A 24435-nucleotide genomic window follows, 5' to 3' on the forward strand; every position below is an offset into this window, starting at 1 on the left:
AAGTAGTTCGGACATAACTTATATTTTTATTTTTCAACAAATTTTATTAAGTATCTTCATATACCTGTTGGTATACATCTATAGTCAACCAGGAAAAGGTCCATGATATTTAACAAGCTATAAAAAAGCCAGAGTGGCACTTAATGTAAGAAATCCAAATGTATATACATACATTATGCTGTGTACATATTCACAACCCATATTTATGCCAATTTCCACTAAAGAAAATTCCTGTTACATAGAACACTTATCTTCATGAACCCCACACCCATGAGAAGGCTGTTCCGTGCACAGCACCATCCCTGGCATCTGTCCACAGATGGAGTAGCAGCTCCAGTTATGACAACCACAAACATCCCCAGACATAGGCAAATGTCCTTTGTCAGGAAATATTTCCACTTACACTTAACTATTAGCATACAAATTTTTTTTAAAAATAGTCTTGTCACTATATTTAACCCTATAAGAAAATTTCATACATACTACATAAGTTGACAGTTTTAGCTTCATTTAAAATTCTGTGCTGTACAAGAAACTTGAAATTTTGTTTAAAGTGTTGACATATTAAAGATATTTATGAAAATTTACTTTATTCTCAGCATTCAATAAGATGTCCCCCTGATAAGGTGTTCCCAATGTGTTGTATTGTTTCTCCCCATAATTTGATTTTTCTATAAATAAACTTTGGGATAAAAAGTGATCACACAGGTTTCTCTCCTGCGTGAATCTTCTCATACACAAGAACAGGTAACTTTTCTCATAAACTTCATATAAAGTTAATTAGCTAAAGTAAGCTGGATGTGCTGTAGGGCAAACAGATCACACATAAAATGGCTCAACAATTTATTTATCACTTACACAAAGTACAAATAAGAGTTTCAGAATAAAAGTGAGATCATTTCTGCTCTAATCAATTCTTTCTGTCTTAAGTCATAGTGGCCTTCCCCAGCCTATGGCTCCCAACTCCACCCTGAAAGTCATCTGCACTTCAGCTCTAGAGGGCATAAGAAATCAGGAAGTGCATGTATATTTTTTGTTGTTGTTTTTGTTGCCAGGCCAGTAAGTAATGTTAATCACTTGTGTCCATATTCCCCTGAACACAGCTCAGTTACATGGTCATGCACACAATAACAAGAGGCTGAGTATACATGCTGTCTGTGCAAAAGAGTGTTTTTTGGAAAATAAATACCCTCTGCTATGCAGGATTTAATCCTTATGTGAGTTCTCTAATGTCTGCTTAGGTGTGACTACTGACAAAAGACGAATCCACATTCACTACAGTCAGCCTACCATAACCAAGAGATCCACACTGGTGGATTCAACCAACCATAGATAAAAAATATTTGAAAAATAAATAGTACAATAAAAATTACAGAAAAAACTATATATAGTTTTTACATTGTATTCGGTATTATAAGTAATCTAGACATGACATTAATTATATAGCAAAACGTAACACAAACAGTACAATATTTTATAAGTGAGTTCTCTGATGCATCCTGAAGTGTGTTCCTGGTGAAAGGTTTTTCCAATGTGTTACATTCATGGGGCTTTTCCCACATGAATGAGCGCTTAGTAATATGACTTCTAATAGAAAGATTTCCTACATTCTTTACACTCACATGGTTTCTCACCTGTATGCATTCTCTGATATACACTTTTTGATTTACTACCAAAAGTTTTCCTACATTCTTTACATCATGTGTATCCTCACCTGTGTGCCGAGGTTTGACTTATGTTTGAAAGTTTTTCCACACACATTATATTCATAGGGTCACTGTGTGAATTCTCTTATGTTTATAGGGGTGTGATTTTTTGGCAGAAAGATTTTCTACATTCTTTATACTCACAAGGTTTCTCACTTGTGCAAGTTCTGTGATGTACACTGAAGTCTGATTTATGATAGATTTTCTGCATTTATTATATTCACATGGTTTCACACCAGTGTGAGTTCTTTAATGTACACTGAGGTCTGATTTACTGTAGAATTTTCTCTAACATTTTTACATTCATATGGTTTCTCACATGTGTGAATTCTCTGATGCTTGATAAGGTTTGATTTCTGGTGAAAGGTTTTTCCACATTCAATACATGCATAGGGCTTCTTCCCTGTGTGCATCCTCTGATGCCTGCTGAAGCTTGACTTATGTTTAAAGGTTTTTTCACACTTATTACATTCATAGGGTCTTTCTTCTGTGTGAATTTTCTTATGTTTATTGAGGTCTGAATTATGATAGAAAGATTTTCTACATTCTTTACATTCATATGGTTTCTCACCAGTATGAGTTCTGTGGTGTGCACTGAGGTGTGATTTACTGTAGAAAGACTTTCCACAGTCTTTACATTCATATGGTTTCTCACCTGTGTGAATTCTCTGATGCCTGATGAGGTTTGACTGCCAATAAAAGGTTTTTCCACACTCATTACATTCATAGGGCCTCTCCCCTGTGTGAATTTTCTTATGTTTATTGAGGTCTGAGTTATGGTAGAAAGATTTTCTACATTCTTTACATTCATATGGTTTCTCACCTGTGTGAATTCTGTGATGGCTGTCGAGGTTTGACTTCTCATGAAAGGTTTTTCCACATTCACTACATTCATATGGTTTCTCACCTGTGTGAGTTCTCTGATGTACACTGAGGCGTGATTTGCTGTAGAAAGATTTTCTACATTCTTTACATTCATATGGTTTTTTACCTGTGTGAATTCTCAGATGCCTGCTGAGGCTTGACTTCTCATGAAAAGTTTTTCCACATTCACTACATTTATATGGCTTCTCACCTATATGAGTTCTCTGATGTACACTGAGGTGTGATTTACGGTAGAAAGACTTTCTACATTCTTCACATTCATATGGTTTCTCACCTGTGTGAATTCTGTGATGTACACTGAGGTGTGATTGACTGTAGAAAGATTTCCTACATTCTTTACATTCATATGGTTTCTTACCTGTGTGAATTCTCTGATGCCTGCTTAGGCTTGACTTCCTGTGAAAGGCCTTTCCACATTCACAGCATCCATATGGTTTCTCACCTGTATGAATTGCTTGATGTACAATGAGGTGTGATTTACGGTAGAAAGATTTTCTACATTCTTTACATTCATATGGTTTCTCACCTGTGTGAATTCTCTGATGCCTGCTGAGTTTTGACTTCCTTTGAAAGGTTTTTCCACATTCATTACACACATATAGCTTCTCCCCTTTATGTGTCCTCTTATGGACTGTAAGGGGTAATTTCTTCATGAATGATTTATCACATTCACTACAATTATAAGGTTTCTCTGCTGTGTATGTTTTCTGATGTTCAGTGAGTTCAGAATTTTTATAGATTTTGTTCCAATATACATCACATTGAAAAGTTTTCTCTAATACTGGAGGTATCTCTTGGGCACAAACAGATGACATATGAAATTCTTTCCCATAATCAAATTTATAGGATGTCTCTCCTACATGAACTTTCTTGTGTGCCAATAATATTGGCTGTGTGTTGGAGGCTTTTCCTTGTTCACTATACTCAAAAGGCTGCTGCCCAGCTTGAAGCTTGGAATGCTGATTAAGCGGCTCACGATGTCTGCACAATTTCCCAGTTATATTATCATCAGATTTCTCTCTAGTGTGCACGAAATCAGGATTTCTAGGAGAAAGTGCATTCCAAGATATATTAAACACTTTGCACCTCATTCTTGAATAGTTTTCACTATTTATAATCAGATTTGAAGTGTGTTTTGAGCTCAAATATAATGTTTTTTCTGACTCAATTCTCTCCCCAGTTGATGTATTACTGTTGGTAATTACAACATGCCACAAATGTGTATCATGACTTTCTTGGCTTTTCATAATTAGATCTTCGAAAATCTGGACATCTAAAATAAGAAAGAAAAAAAAAATAACCATATTGCTTATGGAATGTGCATGTAAAGGGAAAGAAGTTTCTTCATATCCGCGTGGCATATGATTGTATAAAAATGAATAATGTACATTGGTTTAATAAGTATATGTTTTTCCTACATACTACCTTACTGTAATAAATTATATTAATATATTTTCTAATGTTCCATCACAGGTTTTCTTTTTGGTTTCTCTATTTTTATTTCATAAGAAAATATTTGGTAAAATCTTCACATACTACCTAGTCATAGTTTTTGGCCAAGTGCTTATCACCTGCCATTTGTTTACTGTTTTCCATTTTATTCTTGTAACAACAGTGAGCATGACACAGTGCTCTTTTTCTTGTTTTCCTTTGAAAGTGGTAACGTTTTCCTGAATCAACTACTTTCAAGATCCAAAGGAAGTCAACATTCTGTTCCTTAAAAAGAAATTTTGCTTAGGTTCAGGATTTTGCTCCTATGTTTGTTTAGTTTTCTTTCTTCCCTAGGAAATGGCTATAGGTATGCGGGGATTTTTCAAATAAAAACTCTTCATTTCCCTACTCTAGACAAAGACAGTGTCCTACAACTTTCTCATTTAACCTCGCTGCCTCTTCTAAAGCTCCATTCTTCCACTCTGGGAACCCCCTTTCTGTAGGCCTAAAACATTTGGTTTTCAACCCAGGTTGTGCCCACAATCTTTGAAAATTGTTTTCTAGTTGCTTCTGAGGTCAACTTGCATTCTCCCCCCCATTTTCCGGCACACAAAGCTCTGCATTATAATTCACTGCTTTTGGAGGCTTTTATTTTGTGCACTGAAGTTTCAGCTGTCTCCTACTTTCATAAAATATATAATCTTGTCTCCAATTTTTATTGTTTTTGCTGTTTTAGAATAACTTTCACAAAGAGAAGGGGAAAATGCTAACTTCAAATCCATTCTCCCCTAAAATACAAAACAAAACAAAACAAAACATAAAAAACACCTGAGCCCCTCAACATAAAAACCCTTGGTTCTTTTGAGCTTGGGACCCACAATCTCCTGATTCTCCTTTCAAGTCCAGTAGCTCCTTTCCAGGCTCCTATGCTGTGTTCTAAGCTTCATAATTTCTGATTCATAGTACAAAAGGCTCATTTCTCAATTTCTTTGCTCATTTTCTTATCAACTCCCTAGGTAACCTCCTCTATAAGTATGTCTTCAAAAATCACCTTTAAACCACCAATTTCTAAATTTGTACCTCCAAGAGTGATGTCCACTCTAAAGTCTAGATTTTATACTTGGGCATGTATTAAATGTCAAATTTGGAACAGTTAAGTTGATTTGACACTATGCCAAAGTAAACACTTAATAATCTTCCTAAAATTGCCTTTGCTGAACTTCCTTCCTAAATTCTCAGTACCCATTTTTCTGTCTCACTCTGGTTACATATTCCTCATGATTCTAGTACAACTACTTAACATATATTATCTTCTTGTTTCTCACTCATCAGAATGTAAAGTTTTTGCAAGAGAGACATTATCCAGATCATTGCTGTTTTAAGTACAACTATAAAATTAACAGTGCTTAAAACCTATTTAATTAAGATGGGTTTAAAAACAAATATGTGTATAAATAAATGTCTGTGCTACAGTTTAAATGTTCCCCTAAAACTCATACTGAAGCTTGATCATCATTGTAACAGTGTTATGAGGATGGGAAATCTAACTACGATATTTGAAAGGTGAGGCCTTTGAAGATTATTAGATAGTGAAGGCTATGCCCTCAAGAATGGATTAATCTATGCATGGAATAATGGGTTATCAGGGGGTAGATTGGTGGCTTTACACAGCATGTGGATATATTTCTGCTACTCTCACCTTGTGATACCCTGTATCACCTGTGGACAAGCATGAAGACCCTCATCAGATGAGACCCCTCAACCTTGGACTTCTCAGCCTACGTAACAATAAAAATTAAATTTTGTTTCCTTATAAATTACCCAGTTTCAGGTATTCAATTACTTACAAGCAAAACCAAAAAAAAAACCAAACAAACAAAAAAATCCCGAACAAACAAAAGAACCCCAAAACAAAACAAAACCAAGAACAAAAAAAACCCCACAAAACATGGAATAAAAGAGTAAGGAAAAATGTCCATGATAACAGAGAAAAAGAGAGTTACCAAGAATACTGATAAAGATCACAGGAAAGTAAAAGATCTACAAACAGAAAGGTAGAGAATAGATTTAGGGAAGTATATAAAATACACATTAAAATAAAAGGTGGGTATATAAGTGTAAGAACCATTATACAATGCACGAGTTTCTAAGTAGGTCAGCAGTTCTCAGGTCTGAAGCCAAGCAAAAATATTGGTAAAAAAAGCTGGACATGACCAACATCTATTGGGCTTTACTCTTCCCAGCATCAGTAACCAGTATGCACCAACCTTTTAGACTCTGATTTGGGGATTCTTCTATTATCCATGGCTCTGCTTCTTGCTCCAACTTGAAGATCACCTCAGGTTTGGTAATGCAGTGCCCTTTAATGAAAAATAACAGAGGATTTTGCAAAATTGCTAAGTCAGGTCCTTGGAAGGGTGCCAACAGTTCATCCTAAGATGCTATAAAATGATGGGACCAATTTGAACCTCTCACTAGAGAAGGATGACATTCACATTCTTTATGGAGTAAAATGTTACCTAAATAGCGTTAAATCTTTTAAGTGTTTCCTATATTCACCATAAAAGAATAAAGTGTTGCTCCTGACACAGACATTTCACTCACCCAGTGACACCAGGTTTCTGTAGGTCTCTAGCATCACATCCCTGTACAAAGTCCTCTGACTGTCATCGAGGTCCTGCCACTCCTCCCAGGTGAAGTCCACAGCAACATCCTCAAAAGATACCAAACCCTGTAAAAGCACATTTCTCCTCAACTCAAGTCATCAGCCCTGGTTCACAAAACAGAAATCTGGGAGTTCCCAATTCTGTGTGTGAGTGTTTCATATTTATCTTACAAAAAGTACAGCTTCTTTGTATTCCATAAGATGTGATGGAGTTTGGATGTGTTGTCCCCTCCAATACTCGTGCGGAAATTTAATCTCTAATGTGGCGGTGTTGGAAACTGATTGAGTCATGGGGGTGGATCCCTCATGAATGGATTAATGCTCTTCCTGGCGGAGGGGAGATTAATGAGTGAGTTCTCACTCTATTAGTTCCACGAGAACTTGTTGCTTAAAAAGACCCTGGCACCTTCTCTCTCTCTCTTGCTTCCTCTCTCACCATGTGATCTGCTTGTACACACTGGCTCCCTGCCACTTTCCACCATGAGTAGAAGTAGCCTGAGGCCTGTGCCAGATGCAACTGTCCCAGAATCATAAGCCAAATAAACCTCTTTTTCCTTATAAATTACCCAGGCTCAGGTATTTCTGTTACAGCAACACAAAACGGACTAAAACAATATGGAAGAAAAAGAAATCACACCAGGAATATTCTGCAACTGTAATAATTTATTAATTACAAACAATAATATTACAAAGCTACTTTACACATCTAGAATCATCCTTCTACTACAGATAAAAATATGAATAAAATTCTATTTATACAAGGAGCCTATGATCTGGTAAGAAGACATAAGTATAAATTCACATCTGAAAAAAATGTGTTGGTGCTCGCTTCGGCAGCACATATACTAAAAAAAAATGTGTTGGATGAACTAATTTAGACCCAAGTTCAATATAGACTGAGGTAAGAAAGAATGTGTATTAGTCTGTTTTTGAGTTGCTACAACAGAAATACCCGAGACTGGGTAATTTATAAAGAAAAGAGGTTTGTTTGACTTACGATTCTGAGACAGCTACATCTGGCATGGGCCTCAGGCTGCTTCTACTCACAGTGGAAAGCGCATGCAGTCAGTGGGTGCAAGCAGATCATATGGCAAGAGGAAGCAAGAGAGAGAGAGGGGAGGTGTCAGAGTCTATTAAACAACCAGCTCTCATGGGAACTAATAGAGAACTCACTCATTAATCCCCTTTCCCCAGGGAGAGCATTAATCCATTCATAAGGGATCGGCCCCCATGACCCAAACTGCTCCATTGGAGATCAGATTTCCATGAGTTCTGGGAGGACAATACATCCAAACTCGATCAGAATGAGAAAATATAATTCTATTTTGTATTCAGTTTGCTCCACTGAAATGCTAAAGATGCTTAGCCCTTCCATGAAAAGGATGTGTTCTTATAAATATGAGGAAACAGCAAATGTCCAGTCAGAAGGGCACAAAAAACAAACACCATATTAATTTAACCTAAACCAAACACCAAAAAGCTTATTCACTCATTGATTTTAAATTACTTGAAAACTAAAAGCATATGCCAAACATTTCCAAATTTTCTTTCTACATGCAAAAAAAAAAAAAAAAGCCTGTGTCCACCCCAGGGTGAACAGTGCCACTTTTCAAACTAAGGGGTGTAAATAATGAGGTCCTGTAAGAACAGGTAAGTTACATAACCAGATTTGCTTTTAACAGTCATCCACTAGAAGGAAAATGGTTCAGGTGTTTAAGGGAGATTCAGAGGGGAAGAAAACAGAGTAACAGATGACCACCTACATCAGGACACAGAACACTAAGCATACCAAAGAGGGAAGCAATCTTTTAAAAGGGAAAAAAGAAAAGGAAGGAAAAGCAGGAACAGAACGTGGCTCTAATTTGCAGTGCAGAAAATAAAAATAAGTTTTATTCCCAGGATGGCTACATGATCGCAGCTACATAGGGACCAGCACTGTAAAGTAAAATAGGGGAAACGGGGGAAAAAAAACTATAAAGGCAGAAGTAACACAGACTTGAACACATTATATTTAAAATATCTGTGAAAATGTCCAGATGGCAATAAGATGTATAATTTCAGTGTTTAGGACAGATACCTAAGCTGATAATAAAGACTTAGAAAATATCAGAATTTCAATGATACCTTTTGACATCAGAGTTAATGCATATATAACATTAAATTTTAAAAAATAGTAGGGAATCTGTAGAAACACTAATATATAAAAATAGAAGAAGAGAAATAGACTGTGAAGACCAGGAAAAATTTTTCTGAATTTATTTCATGAAAGCTTAGTATTAAGAAGTCTACCAACATTGATCAAGTTCATAGCTGTATGAAGCAAAATCCTTTGATTATCTACATAGACATTAAGAAGGTACTTTTAGAAATACATACTGGGTTTCTATTTTTGCACACAAAGAAAGAAAAAAGCTTGGAAATCATCACTCCATTGTAACAATAAATATAAAGCTGAAGAGACTGAAAAATCAACAAATTGCTTTGGAACCATAAGAGACAAAAGCACACAGAGCAAGCTGCTGACCTGAAGATTAGAAAGGCAGATAGTCAAATGTAGAATCATGGCTTACAGGAGCAGAGACTTACTCTGCTTTATTGGAAACCACCATGGGAACCAGTATAAAAGCAGGAAAACTTGAACTGTGACTGACAAATTGATGAAGGCTCAGTGTAGACAACTCTGAGGGTTAAAACTCCAGGAGACCCAGTCATTCCACAGTACTGTGAAATTCACCATCAAGAGCTTGAATAAGTTCCTACAGTTAATACAAAAAAATCTCCCCCCCTGACTTTCACCTGTGAGAAATAAAAAGGCTAAGCATTTTTAAATATGCCAAAAAACTCTGTTGTTTATTCATTACCTACTCTAAGATATACTGTTATACCCAAACAGACTAAGGCAGCGCCTCCTTCTCCACATACCACTACATTAATGAATGCATATTTAGAATACTTTCTTTTCTCTAGTACATCATGTCTGGCTATAAAGAAAAAAAAATACAAGGCATGTTAAAAGACAAAAAATAAAGAAACACAGCTGGAAGTGACAGAGCGAGCATCAGAAAAAGACACGACTAGGATGTTAAAATGATCAGAGGGAGTAAGCTCAGGACTCAAATGGATAAAGCAGGAAGTATTCAAGAACAGTTGGGCAATGTAAGCAGAGGTAAAAGTCCTAAGAAAAAAACAAAACAAACAAACCAAAAACAATACTGCAGATCAAAAACACCGTAATTTAAATGAAGAATGTTTTCAATTGGCTTATTAGTGGACTTAACAAGACTGAAAAAAGAATCTCAGAGCTTGAAAATAAATCAATGGAAACTTCAAAAACTGAAAAGCAAAAAGACCAAAGACAGAGAAAAATAGAACATAATACCAAGGACTGTGGGAAAACTACAAAAGTTTCCTATAACACAATGTACCATAGAATGAGAATACCAGAAAAAAACAGAGAAAGAAACAGAAGGAAAATTTGAAACAATAATACCTGAGAACTTCCACAAATTAATATCAGACACCAAGCCAAAGATCCAGAAAGCTTAGAGAATACCAACCAAGATAAATGCCAAAAATCTACACTTAAGCATATCACTCTTAAACCACAGAAAATCAAAGGTTAAAAAAAAATTGAAAAAAGGCCAGATAACGGGAAAAAAACGTCTTACCTATAGAGGAACAAAGATAAGAATTACATCTAAAATCTGCTCAAAATCCATACAAGCAAGAAGTAGAGGGCCGAGCCCGTGGCGCACTTGGTAGAGTGCTGCGCTGGGAGCGCGGCGACGCTCCCGCCGCGGGTTCGGATCCTATATAGGACTGACCCGTGCACTCACTGGCTGAGTGCCGGTCACGAAAAAAACGACAAAAAAAAAAAAAAAAAAAAAAAAAAAAAAAAAGAAGTAGATGAAATGAAATACTCCAAGTGTTGAGAGAGGAAACCCACCTACAGTTCTGTACCCTGAAAATTATCCTTCAAAAGAGAAGGAAAGATAAAGTTTTTCTTACACAAATAAAAATTAAGGACACCAGCTGCCAGTATAGTTGTCTTGCAAGAAATGTTAAAAGAATTTCTACAGATGAAAAAAAAAAAAAAAAAAGATACAGGTCAGAAATTTGGATTGACATAAAGAAAGAAAGAACATTACAGAAGAAATAAGTGGAGGTAAAATAAATGCTTTCATTTTTCTTATCCTTAATTGATCTAACAGATAACAGGTTATATCCAATAATAGTAGTAACAATGTACAAAATGATGAATGCTATTACACACACACACACCCATGTAATTATGTAAGCTTACGTATAAGTAAAATGAAATGACAAAAATGATATGAGAAACAGGAGGATGACAGAAAGAAAATAGAATTATTTTGTTGTAAGAAGCAAGTTACACAACCTGTAAAGTGGTATACTGTCACTTGAAAGTGGACTTGAATTAGTTGTAAATGTATATTTCAAATTTTAGGGTAAGTATAAAAAACAAATAAAGGGCCGACCCCATGGCTCACTCAGGAGAGGGCGGCGCTGGGAGCGCAGCAGCACTGGGAGCGCCGAGGCCGCAGGTTCGGATCCTATATAGGGATGGCCGGTGCACTCACTGGCTGAGTGTGGTGTGGGCGACACCACGCCAAGGGTTGCAATCCCCTTACCAGTCACAAAAAAATAAAAATAAATAAAAAACACTTTTAAAAAGTACAACTGTAAAAATAAAAGCTCAGAAAGCAGAGAATATAATCATATATAAAATGGTCCATTAATGCCACAAAAGGCTGAAAAAGAGTATAAGACAAGTAGACAGAAATAATTAAGATCAGACTAAACTAACTGAAACAGAAACCCAAAAAATGATATAAAAGATCAATGAAACATAAAGTTGCTCTTTTCTGAGAAGATAAATAAAATTGACAGGCCATTAGCTAGGCTAACTAAAAAAAACGAGAGAAGATGCAAATAAAAATTAGAAATAAAAAAGGAGATATTATAACTGAAGCCTCACAAATACAGAGAATCATTAGAGACTACTATAAACAACTATATTCTAACAAATTTGAAAATCTGGAGGAAATGGATAAATTTCTGGACACAAACTACCAAGATTGAACCAAAAAGACATAAAAAAAAAATATGAACAGACCAATAACAATCAAAGAGATTAAAGCTGTAATCAGTGGTGTCCCAACAAAGAAAAGCCTAGGACTGGATGGCTCCACTGCAGAATTCTACCAAACCTTTAAACCAATTATTTACAAACTATTACAAAAATTTGAAACAGATGCCATTCTCCCAAAACTCATTCTTTGAGGCAAACATCACCCTGATACAAAAACCAGACAAACATACAACAACAAAAAGCAAGACTACAGGCCAATATCTTTGATTAATACAGATGTAAAAATTCTCTATAAAATATTAGCTAATAGAATACAGCAATACATACTCAAAATTATACATCATGATCAAGTGGGATTCAATCCAGGGATGCAAGGTTGGTCCAACATATGCAAGTCAAGAAATGTGGTATACCATATCAACAGAATCAAAGACAAAAACTATATGATCATCTCTATAGATGCTGATAAAGTATTTGAGAAAATTCAGCAGTCACTCATGATAAAGACTATAAACTACATATAAAAAGGAAAGTATCTCAACACAATTAGAGCCATATATGACAAACCCACTGCTAATATCACCCTGAATGGGGAAAAGTTGAAAGCTTTTGTCTTAAGAACAAGACAAGGATGCCCACTCTCCCCACTCCTATTCAACCTAGTATAGGAAGTACTACTAGCCAGAGCAAACAAGAAAGAGAAGGAAATAAAGGGCATCCAGATTGAAAAAGATGAAGTCAAACTGTCCTTGTTCACAGATGATATGATCCCATATATAGAACAGCCTAAAGACTCTACAAAAAAAAAACTCTTGAGTTGATAAATGATTTCAGTAAAGTTGTAGGATGCAAAGTCAACACACAAAAATCAGTAGCATTTTTATACTGCAACAATGAACTAGCAAAAAAAAAATCAAAAAAGCAAGCCTGTTTACAGTAGTCATCAAAAAAATGAAGTACCTAGGAAAGTTAACCAAGGACATGAAAAATCTCTACAATGAGAACTACAAATCACTTTTGAGAGAAATTAAAGAGGATACAAGAAGATGGAAAGATATCCCATGCTTTTGGATTGGAAAAATCAAAATTGTGAAAATGTCCAAACTACCCAAAGTGATCTACAGATTCAATGCAATCCCCACCAAAATTCCAATGACATTCTTCTCAGAAATGGAAAAAAATCTAACATTTATATGGAATAACAAAAGACCACAAAGAGCCAAAGCCATCCGGAGCAAAAAAATATATAATGCCAGAGTCATATCCTTCCTGACTTTAAACTATAGTACAAAGCTATAGTAACCAAAATAGCATGATACTGGCAGAAAAACAGACACATGGACCAAAGGATCAGAATAGAGATTCCATAAATCAACCTATACCCCTCCAGCTATCTGATCTTTGACAAAGGCTCCAAAAGCACACACTGGGGAAGAGAGTGGCTTTTCAGTAAATGGTGCTGGGAAAATTGGACATCAATATTTAGAAGAATAAAACTAGACCCATACCTCTCAAATACCCAAATCAACTCAAAATGGATTAAAGAATTAAATATACACCCTGAAACAATAAAACTCCTAAAAGAAAAAATAGGGGAAACACTTCAGGAAGTAGGATTGGACATAGACTTTATGAATATGACCCCAAAGGCACAGGCAACTAAAGGAAAAATAAACAAATGTGATTGTATCAAACTAAAAAACTTCTGCACAGCGAAATAAAAAATTAACAGAGTGAAAAGACAACCAACAGAGTCAGAGAAAATATTTACAAAATATACACCTGACAAAGCATTAATATCCAGAATATACAAGGAACTCAAACAGCTTAACAGCAAAAAAACCCAAGAAAACCCAAAAGAAACAAAGTAACCCAATTAAAAAATGGGCAAAGGAGGTGAATAGGCATTTCTCAAAGGAAGATACATGAATGGCCAACAGAAACATGAAAAAATGCTCAACATCACTCAGCATTCAGTAATTACAAATCAAAACCACCTTAAGATACCACCTCACTCCAGTTAGGATGGCTAATATACAATAGACTGAGCATAATAAATGCTGGTGAGGATACAGAGAAAAAGGAACAGTTGTATACTGTTGGTGGGACTGCAAAATGGTGCAGACATTACGGAAAATGGTATGGATGTTCCTCAAACAATTACAGATAGATCTACCATATGTCCCAGCTATCCCACTGCCAGGTATATACCCAAAGGAATGGAAATTCTGTTGAAGATATACTTGTACTCCCAAGTTTATTGCAGCACTATTTACAATAGGCAAGAGTTTGAACCAGAATAAATGCCCTTCATCGGATCAGTGGATAAGGAAAAATGTGTTATATCTACAAAACGGAATACTACTCTGCTGTAAAAAGAATGAAATACTACCATTCACAGCAACATGGGCAGAGTTATAGAAAATTATATTTAGTGAAATAAGCCAGGCACAGAAAGAGAAATACCACATGTTCTCACTTACATGTGGGAGCTAATAAAAATAAATAAATAAATATACAAACAAATAAATGAGGTAAATGGGGAGTGGGGCAAAAGAAGACACAACAATCACAACAATTCCTTGAACTTCTTAAGATAAGTGAACAGATATGATGTTGATGGGGGATGGGGGAAAGAGAGGAGGAAAAAGGAGGAATTGGTAAAGGGACATGAAAATCAACCTTACTGTACATTGATAATTTTTAAAAAATGCAACAATAAATTTGCCAACCTGATTTGATCACTATGGATTGAATGCATGTATTGAAATATAGCTCTGTACCCCATAAATATGTATAATCAATAAGTATCAATTAAAAATTTTTTAAAGATTAAAAATTAATATGAACAAACAAATGAGAAAAGGAAAATGAATAAACAGCAGAAGACAAAAGTTAAGAGTATCAAACAGGAGAAATAAATAGAAAAGAATAACAAATATGGTAGGTATTAATCCAACTATATCAATGATCCCTTTGAACATCAATGGTCTTAATGAACCAAATAAAAGACAGAGATTGTCAGACACTATCAAAATATAAGTCCTGACTATATGTTGTCTACAAGAAACCCACATTAAATATAAAGACACATACAAATTCAAAGTAAATGGATGGAGAAAAATATACAATGCTAACACTAAATAAAAGAAAGCAGGAATCATCACATTTATTTCAGACACAGAAGACTTCAAAGCAAGGAAAGTTATCAGGGATAAAAAGAGGTATTATGTCAAGATATAGAGGGTAATTCTTCAAGATAACAATTCTTAGTGAGTATGCGCCTGACAAAAGGTTGTTCAAATACACGAGGCAAAAAATAATAGGACTGCAAAAAGAAACAGATGAATACACCATTACAACTGAAGACCTCAATACCCTCTATCAAACATCAACTAACTTAAAAGGCAGAAAATCAGTAAAGACATAGTTTAAACTCAACAACATGATCTCAATATAATTGATATCTATAGACTACTTCACTGAAAAACAAGACAGACAATATTTTCAATCTCACATAACATAATTACCAATGGAGAACAAATTCTGGGTCATAAAACATACTTTAACATATTTAGAAAAAGTAGAAATCATACATTGTATGTTCTCAGATACCAAAGAAACCAGCAACAACACAATAACTGAAAGATTCCCAAATAAAGTGGGAGTAAACAACAAACTCTAAATAATGCATGGGTCAAAGAAAAAATGTTAATGATAAATTTGAAAATATTTAACTAAATAAAAATGAAAACATTATCAAAATTAATGGGATACATAGGTACATGAAAAAATGTTCAACATCACTAGTCATCAGGGAAATGCAAATTGAGATATCATTGCGATATCACAGAGATATCATCTCACCCCAGTTAGACTGGCTATAATAAAAAAGAATGAGAATAAAAAATGCTGGTGAGGATGTGCTCATCACATTGTGAGGGAATGCTCCTACACTGTTGCTGGGACTGTAAATTAGTACAACCACTATGGAAAACAGTATGGTGGTTTCTCAAACAACTACAGATAGATCCTCCATATGATCCAGCAATCCCACTTCTGGGTATATACCAAGAATGGAAATCATGTCGAAGGGACACCTGCACTCCCATGTTCATCGCAGCTCTGTTTACAACAGCCAAGACATGGAACCAACCTAAATATCCATTGATGGATGATTGGATAAGGAAACTGTGGTATATATACATCATGGAATCCTACTCTGCCACAAAAAAGAATGAAATTCTCCCATTCACAACAACATGGATGAGCTTGGAGAAACATGTTGAGTGAAATAAGCAAAGCATAGAGGAATAAATACTGCACGTGCTCACTCTTAAGTGGGAGCTAAGAGATAAAGAAGAAAGGAAAGAAAGACCACAGTAGTGCGTTGGACTTGCAGAGGGAGAGAACATACCTAGGGATACAAAGTAGAATGGGGAAGGGGGATGGGGAGGGATGTTGGGGATAATTGAGAGGATAATTGGGTCTGGGACACGGGGTATAATCACAATTTGTGGTAACTGACATGCTACCAGTATGGATCTGGCTATCACATCTTAGGCACGAGTGGTGACAATTTGCTTGTACCCCATGAATTTTCATAACTAATAAAAACAAAACATTGAAAAAGAAAATAGTCATAAACTGAAAGGGGTTGTAGAATAAAGGGAGTGTATTTTAAAATAAATAAATAAATATAAAGACATAGTTCACACTAAAAAAAATAAAAATAGGATTAGGAGGAATACCACACACAATAAAGAGAAAAATCAACAAAGCTAGAACCTGTGAATGTGTACAATGGCGCTTTTAACTTAGCCTATTGACTCTGGAAGAAAGTAACATAAGTGACAGCCATTTGATGATGTCAACATCATGAGATACAGGTATTCAAAATAAACTCACACATAAGCAGATAATCAATGCATAAGAAACTGGGGCAAAGTGCATGAAGGTAATGAAAATCAGCACAACTATGTATAAAAGGAATGCACAATTCCATCTCATTTTCTTATCATACCATGCACATCCCCAAATTTACTGTGTTTTTAATTTTACTGTATTTTTAGGAAGAGAGAAACACACATATATATTATTGATTCTTTCAGTTAAGTGTCTGAACAGTGCTTGGAAAGTAGACATGATAATTTTTTATTACTCTAGGCAAAACGTGCACACATACCCTATGTATCTCTCATCTTGCTGTTTATTTGTATTTCTCAAAATAGCCTTTAAAATGAACCAGTAGATGTAAGTTAATGTTTCACTGAGTTTGTGGGGGCACCTCTAGTAAATTAATCTAGCCTAAAGAGAAAGAAGGGACTTGTGGGAGCCACAATTTATAGTCAGACGTTCCAAGGACCTGGACTTGCAACTGGCTTCTGAAGTGGGGAAAGTATTGGGACCTGAGCAATTCCTCTGGGATCTGAAACTACCTCTAGGTAGACAGTGCCAAAACAGACTTGAATTAGAGAAACACCTAGCCAGTGTTTGCAGGAGAACTGTTTGCTTGCTTATTGTGTGGAGAGAAATCCTCACATATCTGGTATCAGAAGTGTGTTGTGAGAGTATAGTAGGAGAAACTGGGTGATTTTTCCCTATTCATCCTCACTGATATTTATAAAGTGCAATCTGGAGCTGCTATGAGTGAATGTGTCCAATAGTTCATGTGTTGGAAACTTGATCCCTATTATAACATTGTTAAGTGGGTGGGAAATCCAATTATGATACTTGAAAGGTGGGGCCTTTAAGAGGTGACTGGATTGTGATAACTATGCCCTGGTGAATAGACTAATCCACTCATGGAATAATGGATTAATGATTTAATGGGTTATCATGGTTATACACTGGTGGCTTTGTATGAAGAGCACATAAAAGCGTTCTTGCTATTATGGCCATGTGTTAACCGGCATTGCCACAGGACTTCCTACAGAGCCCCCACCAAGAAGAAGGCCTTCACCAGATGTGCCCCCTAAACACTGGACTTCCCAGCCTCCAAAATCTTAAAAAAATAATCTCTTTTCTTTATATGTTACCCAGTTTTAAGTACAGTTATATAGCAAAAACCAGACTAATACAGGAGCACTCACCAAGACAGAGCACACATTGACCTATAAAATAAAACTCAAGACTGAAATCTTATAAAATATGCTCTCTGACCATAATTGAATTAAATTAGAAACCAAGGACAAAAATACATCCAAAAAAGTCTCAAATATTTGAAAATTACATGATACACTTTGAAATAATGTGTGAGTCAAAGAAGTGTTCAGACGAAAAACTAGATCAAGTTTGGAACAAACATATTGTAACAATGACACTTCTGGTAGATTAAAGGAGGCCACGACTTTTTTTCCGACTACTCCAACTGTGATGGAAACTAATTCCCCTTGAACCTTGCCTGATTTTAGTTGTTTGGCCAAGAGAATGTGGTAAAACTGTCATTTTGGGACTATGAAGACTGAGCTACAAGAAGTCTTGCAGCTGCACTAGTGCCTCTTGGAATGTTAATTAGGGGGGAAAACAGTCTGCATGTAAGAAAGGCATCTACTCTCAGACCACCCAGGTGGGGAAGGACACAGAAAGCCCATGAGTAGGTCTGCTCATCGACAGACCCCTGGAGTCTCCAGCAGCACCCACTGCACCCCCAGTGAGCCTTCTGGGACACCAGCCCAGCTGTGCTTTCACATAATCCTTCCCAGTCACTAACTTACCACACTTGAAGTATTAACAAATTGTTTTAAGGTGCTTAGTTTTGGACATTTTTTTAATGCAAAATTCTGAAACAGGATTTGATGCCTGGAAATGAGGTGCTGTGGTGATTTAAAAAAAAAAAGCTACAATATGTGGCACTGACTGTGAGACCAAGCAGAAGCTCGACTTCAAGCAGAGGGCCTGTGCCAGCTGGAAGGGTGTGAAGACCCTTGGTAAGGGCCCGAAGGACAGTGACAAAAACGGCATTAGAAAGTGGAGAAAAAGGCATGTACGACACTGTTGCCTCCTGAAACATGGAAAACTGAAAGGGCATCTCACCATTCCAGGGGTCTGCCAAAGGAGATTTCTGGAAAGAAAGAGGAAAGTGCTGCCTGGCCTTGCCTCTTGCCATAGAGGAAATATGAGAGAAGAGAGATGAACTGAAATAAGATGTTCAACTTTTAAAAAGAACTTAGAGAAATAGAAAAAAGCCAGGACTTGCTGGGCTTGAAATAAAACTATTTCTCAATACAACTTTTTTTCCACAAAATATGTTCAAAGTAAGAAATGGTTTTGTGGGAAGAATCAAACAGAGTTTTTTTGTGAAATACATAAAAGATCAAAAATATTTTCAGCATTTCAAGGACATCAGGGTGTGGCATACATAGAGTGCCTGGTAAACAACAGGGAGTCTAAGGGCACAATGCCTGGAAAAGAGGAGGAGGCCAGAGGAACAGGGCCTGCCTCAGAGTGTGCGGGGAAGGTTTGGTCTCATGGGTTTTAGTACACAGGAAGCCCACGCTTTTTAAAGCAGTGATTACACTGAACCATTTCTCGTATCAAAAGGCCAGAGTTGGATGAAAATGAAGAAGGAGTCCACTAGATCCCTGACTGACTATAGGCAAGAAATAGAAAAAGGAAGTTGGTCAACTGCAAACTCAGGCATTTAAGGAAAAATTTATTGACAGAGAATGGAGAGAACCCAGAGGGCAGAGTGAAGAGGCATGAGGCATCTCTTCCAGGGACCAAGACTGGGCCCTAATCAAAGAACTGGAGCAGGTCCTCAGTGTGAATGACTAACTGCTCAGACCAGTGCCTGCAGGTGCGTCCCCTTCCCACCAGCCCTGTCTGAAGGAAAGTGCCCACGTGTTCATACTGGTATCCTCTCTGTGTGCCGGTCATGTGGGGAGGGGCAGATGACAAGCAACTGGACCTGTTAAGCATTTAACAGAGACTTCAACCCATGGTCAAAAGGCTGGAAAAGAGGTATAAGCTAAAAAGAAACAGTTGTGAAAACTACAGGGGACAAGATCATTCAAGAAGTATTGCAGAATTAGAAGACTAACACCCAAGATGGAGCACTTGGATGGAGCTATATAACAAAGAGAAAATCAAAGAATTCAGAAAAAAAAAGAAGAAACCATTGGTGAGGTCATGATAGAAAGTAACAAGCATTTCCAGGAGAAGATCATGTACTGTGCTGCACACCTGTGAGTACAAGTCAACTGAGAACTGTATGAAGAGTTATTTAAGAGAGTCAACTCAAGAGATGGTCCAGGTTTTGTCCATGAATCAAGTAAGGCCTTCTAAAAGCTGTCTGGGACCATACTATTTTAGAAATTCCAGAAAAACCTTATTAAAAGAGTTGTGCTTTAGCACTAGGTAACTGTTTTCAGTGAAGATAATTAAGTGTTTATTTACAAATTGATGGTCAAACAAAGAAACAAAAACTTTCTACTATATCATCTATATGTCCAGTGAAGATGGTCTGTTGGACTTTGGTATCAGCAAGACTTGATATCCCATAAAAAATTTAGCATATTGTCCTCTCAGATTTCATTCCAATCATAAAACAAATGAACTGCCATTTTGTCACTGATAAGAGTTTGGACATGTTGTCCCCCACAAACCCATGAGGAAATCTGATCACAGATGTGGCAGTGTTGGGAGCTGTTTGAGTCATTGGGGTGGATCCCTCATGAATGGATTAATGCTCTCCCTGGGGGGTGAGGGTAGTGAGTGAGTTCTTGCTCTATTCCTGCAAGAGCTGGTTGTTTAAAAAGACCCTGGCACCTCCTCTCTCTGCTTCCACCATCTTGCAATGTCAGACCCCTGGGTCACTGTTGCCATCATTAATAACCTCATAAGACACATTCCCTGCGCTTTGGACCTCCTAGCCTCCGAAACTATAAGCAAATAAATTTCATTTTTCTTTATAAATCTCCCAGTTTCAGGTATTTTGTTATAAGCAACAGAAATGGACTAAAACAGTCACGACATCAGAAAGATGAGACAAATTTGTACTCAGACTACTCAGTTCTTACAACCTGCTGTAGCTACATGCCCACTTCATCTTATATACCTACATTTCCTTCAAGTTGAGTTTTACTTATTTATACTTTTCTATTTTAACTCATGGACCTCACAAAGCTCATAAAATACAATATAAAACAAAGTAAAGAATAAACAAACAACTCACCCAAGATTTATTCATATTTTGTTGCTGTTGAAATGCATACAAAACTCTGGCAGCAGAACTGAAAGAGAGGAAAATGGAGTGAATTAAGGAGAGAACTGGTGTGACTTAATCCTAGATTCTCCTCACCAAAACCCAATGCACATTAGCTGGCAAAGGAAAAAAAAGGGTTCTCTAAAGGAGAACAGACCTTTATGCCTCATAATGAGGCAACAAACACCCCATTTAAGATGCATCTACAAATACATAAATTGGCAGAAATCCGACAATTTAATTTTGGGTTAATGAATGATCACAGATCAGGACTGGCCGAGATGAGCTTTGGTTTATGTGGATGACATCTACTGATATGTACTCCCCTCACAACTAAAACAGAGGCTTTATAACAAATATTTATTAATACATTCTGAAATATTAATAAATCCATTACTGTTGATAAAACATTTTTATAAAAATAACTTTGCTTTCCAAAAAACACAGCTCAGCAAGGACAGTGGCACTGCCCCACACTTGTGTCGGTCTCCAGTCAAGCTCTAGGGATGGCTGCTTCTCTCTCATTCTGTTCTGGTGAGAGCTGCGGCAGCACACTGTTCTGGGCATATGAAGAAATCTGGCCCACACAGACATGCAGTTGGCAGAATAAAGACCTGGGGGACCCCTGAAAGGAACTCAGAGACATCCTGGGTCCCTCAGACCTCACATCCCAGGTACCTGCCCAAAGTTGCCACCGGGCCTCCCGCCAGTTTCTCGATGCTTCAGGGGAGTGGGAGGTTGCAGGAGAGGAAACTGGGTATTGGTGGAAGAGAGGAGACCAGGGATGCCTGATGGCCTGCAGGAGAGTGGGCCCTGAAGGGCGGGTGGGGCTCAGGGAGCTCAGTGGTCCCTAGTGAGGCTCAGGGGACATATGAGAGGCAGGTCCAGGAGTGTTGGCTCACTCCACATGCCAGGACCTCATCGGGGAAATCCTCCAACACATGAAGAAAACACAACTAGAGGAAATAGAAACCATCCAGAGAAGAAAAGTTTACAAAGTAACAGGATAACAGCTGACACTTCCATAAAACTTAGCAAATGCTGATGCCCTCTAAGTGCTTTACTAATAAGCTCACAGGTTCATCCTCACAACTGCCCTGTAAGGTGGGGGCCATTATCTTACCTTGCAGAAGAGGAATCTGAGGCACAGAGAGGTGAGGTAACCTGCCCAAGATCACACAGCAGGTAACTGGCAGAGAAGGGTTTCCGACTCAGGCACCCAGAAACACATACACACAGAAATTAATAGACTTCACATACATAAATAAATAGAAGATATAATGGAAGAGAAAACACCATTTACAATATCAACAGGGAAGACAGTACACCTAGGAATACATTTAACATGAAACAGGAAAATCTCTAAGTGTAAACTTTGAAACACTCCAGAAAGTGTTTTACAGTTCACAAAAGAAGAACTGGTCAAATTGAAAGACTTCCCCTGTTCTTGGATAGGAGGACTCTCTATATTACAAAGATGTCAGCTCTCCCATCCCAATAAAAATACCAACGAGTATTTTTATGGAGCTAGACAAGTTGGTAGGGAAGCTCATACGGGAAAATAAACAGAAGAGTATATCTGAGAAAACACTAAACAAACAAACAAATAAAAAAGGACTAGTACTGGTGGACTTCTAAAAATCCTAGAGAAGAAAGTACTGATACATGGAACAATATGGATGAATGTTGACAACATTACACTAAGTGAAAGAAGACAGACTTGAAAGACCACACGTGTTGTATATGACTCCACCGATATGAAATGTCCAGAATATGCAAATCCACAGAAACAGAAGGACAGGTGGTTGCCAGGGGCTGGGGGCAGGGAGGACAGGAAGGGACTGCTAATGGGTATGAGGTTTCCTTTTAGGTTGATGAAAATGTTCTGGAATTTGCCAGGGGTGATGGATGTACAACTCTGAATAGACTAAAAACCACCGAATTGTATATTTCAAATGATTGAATTTCAGGGTATGTGAATTATATCACAACAAAACTGTTACGAAAAATGCTAAAAAGCCTCTATAAGATATCTTATATGAAAACATAAATAGCCCAACAGAATAAGGAATAAAGTCTAAAACTAAACCCATGCACATATAGAAATTTAGCATATGATAAATGCAGCATCATAAATCAAAGAAGGACTTCTTTCTAAATGAAAATAAACAAGGACTTTTTACTAAATGGTGCTGGGACATCTAGTTAGCCATTTGGGGGAAAAAATGGTACATGCTCCACATAATAAAAAGCATATACTCCAAATGGATCATGGCTATCAATGTGAAAGATAAAACAGTGAAGGTATGTGCAAAAAAAAAAGTGAATTCCTTTTTAACCTCTGTGAGTCCCAGGTAGGACTCAAAATCAAGACGCTATGAAAGGAGACTGACACATGTGAAGACATTTAAAAAAAGAAACAAAAATTTGCATGACCAAAAACACCATAAGCAAAGTAAAAGGATAACTGATCAGCTGAGAGAAAATATTTGCCACATGTGTCACTGATAAAGGGCTAATAAGATCTCTGTATTAGTCCCTTCTCTGTTGCTTAACAGAGTACCTGAAACTGAGTAATTTGTGAAGGAACAAAATTTATTTCTCACAGTTTTGGAGGCTGGGAAGTCCAGGGTGCACATCTGGTGAGGGCCTTCTTCTGGGTGGGAACTCTCTACAGGGTCCTGTGGCAAACAGGGTATCACATGACAGGAAAGGAAAAAGCAAGAGCTCTCCTATGTGTTCCCCTTATAAAGCCACCAGTCCGCACCCACACTAACTCACTGCCATCAACCCACCACTCCATGAATGGATTAATTAATTCCCAAGGGCCCCACAACTCAAACACCAGTCAAAGGCCTCACCTGTCAAATACCATAATCAAATTTCCTACCTTCTTAACACTGTCACAGTGGGGAACAAATTTCCAATACATAAACTTCTGGCGGACACATGTGATTCATAGCAATCCCTAATATACAAAGAGCTCAGAAAAACTGCAGGGAAACAGGAAAAAAGAAAAAAAAAAAAACCACCCAGAAGATTTACTCTCACACACAATATAAAACTGGTGCTTAAACATATGAAAAGATGTTCAAGCTCATTTATAATGAGAAAAATACAATTTACAGTGACAATGAGAGTCCCCTTCTGCCTACAATGTAGGAAGCTATAAAGAGTGTTGCCCTAACATACCAATAAGAAAAAACTACAAGTACTGGCCCATCACCAAAAAAATAGAAAAAAAAAAAAAAGAAAGAAAAAAGCTACAAAACTACAAAATCATCATTTTCTTGGACTCATCAGAAAGCTGAGGTCTCAGGGCAACTGAGTAGTCTGAAATCTAAAGAAAGACCATCCAAGGAGACACAAGATGAAGCACTGGTTGCAGGCAGCAGAGAAAGCTGCACAGGCAGGAAAGAATTCAGCTTTG

At 37.0% G+C, this 24435-nt stretch overlaps 1 protein-coding gene across 1 annotated transcript in view; it reads right to left on the minus strand.

Annotated features, from left to right (window-relative positions):
- Positions 1-509: 509 nt before the first annotated feature.
- The window catches only part of LOC134363226 (zinc finger protein 33B-like), a 40407-nt gene continuing 16481 nt past the window's right edge, over positions 510-24435 (minus strand). The window contains exons 5-8 of the mRNA XM_063078785.1: positions 20976-21033; positions 6627-6753; positions 6290-6382; positions 510-3864 (exon numbers count right to left, since the gene is read on the minus strand). Coding sequence (XP_062934855.1) covers positions 1937-3864; positions 6290-6382; positions 6627-6753; positions 20976-21033 — 2206 coding nt within the window. The 3' untranslated portion in view covers positions 510-1936. The remainder of the gene's footprint in view (positions 3865-6289; positions 6383-6626; positions 6754-20975; positions 21034-24435) is intronic.

Source organism: Cynocephalus volans, chromosome 14, assembly GCF_027409185.1.
Source record: "Cynocephalus volans isolate mCynVol1 chromosome 14, mCynVol1.pri, whole genome shotgun sequence".
Taxonomy (NCBI): Eukaryota; Metazoa; Chordata; class Mammalia; order Dermoptera; family Cynocephalidae; genus Cynocephalus; species Cynocephalus volans.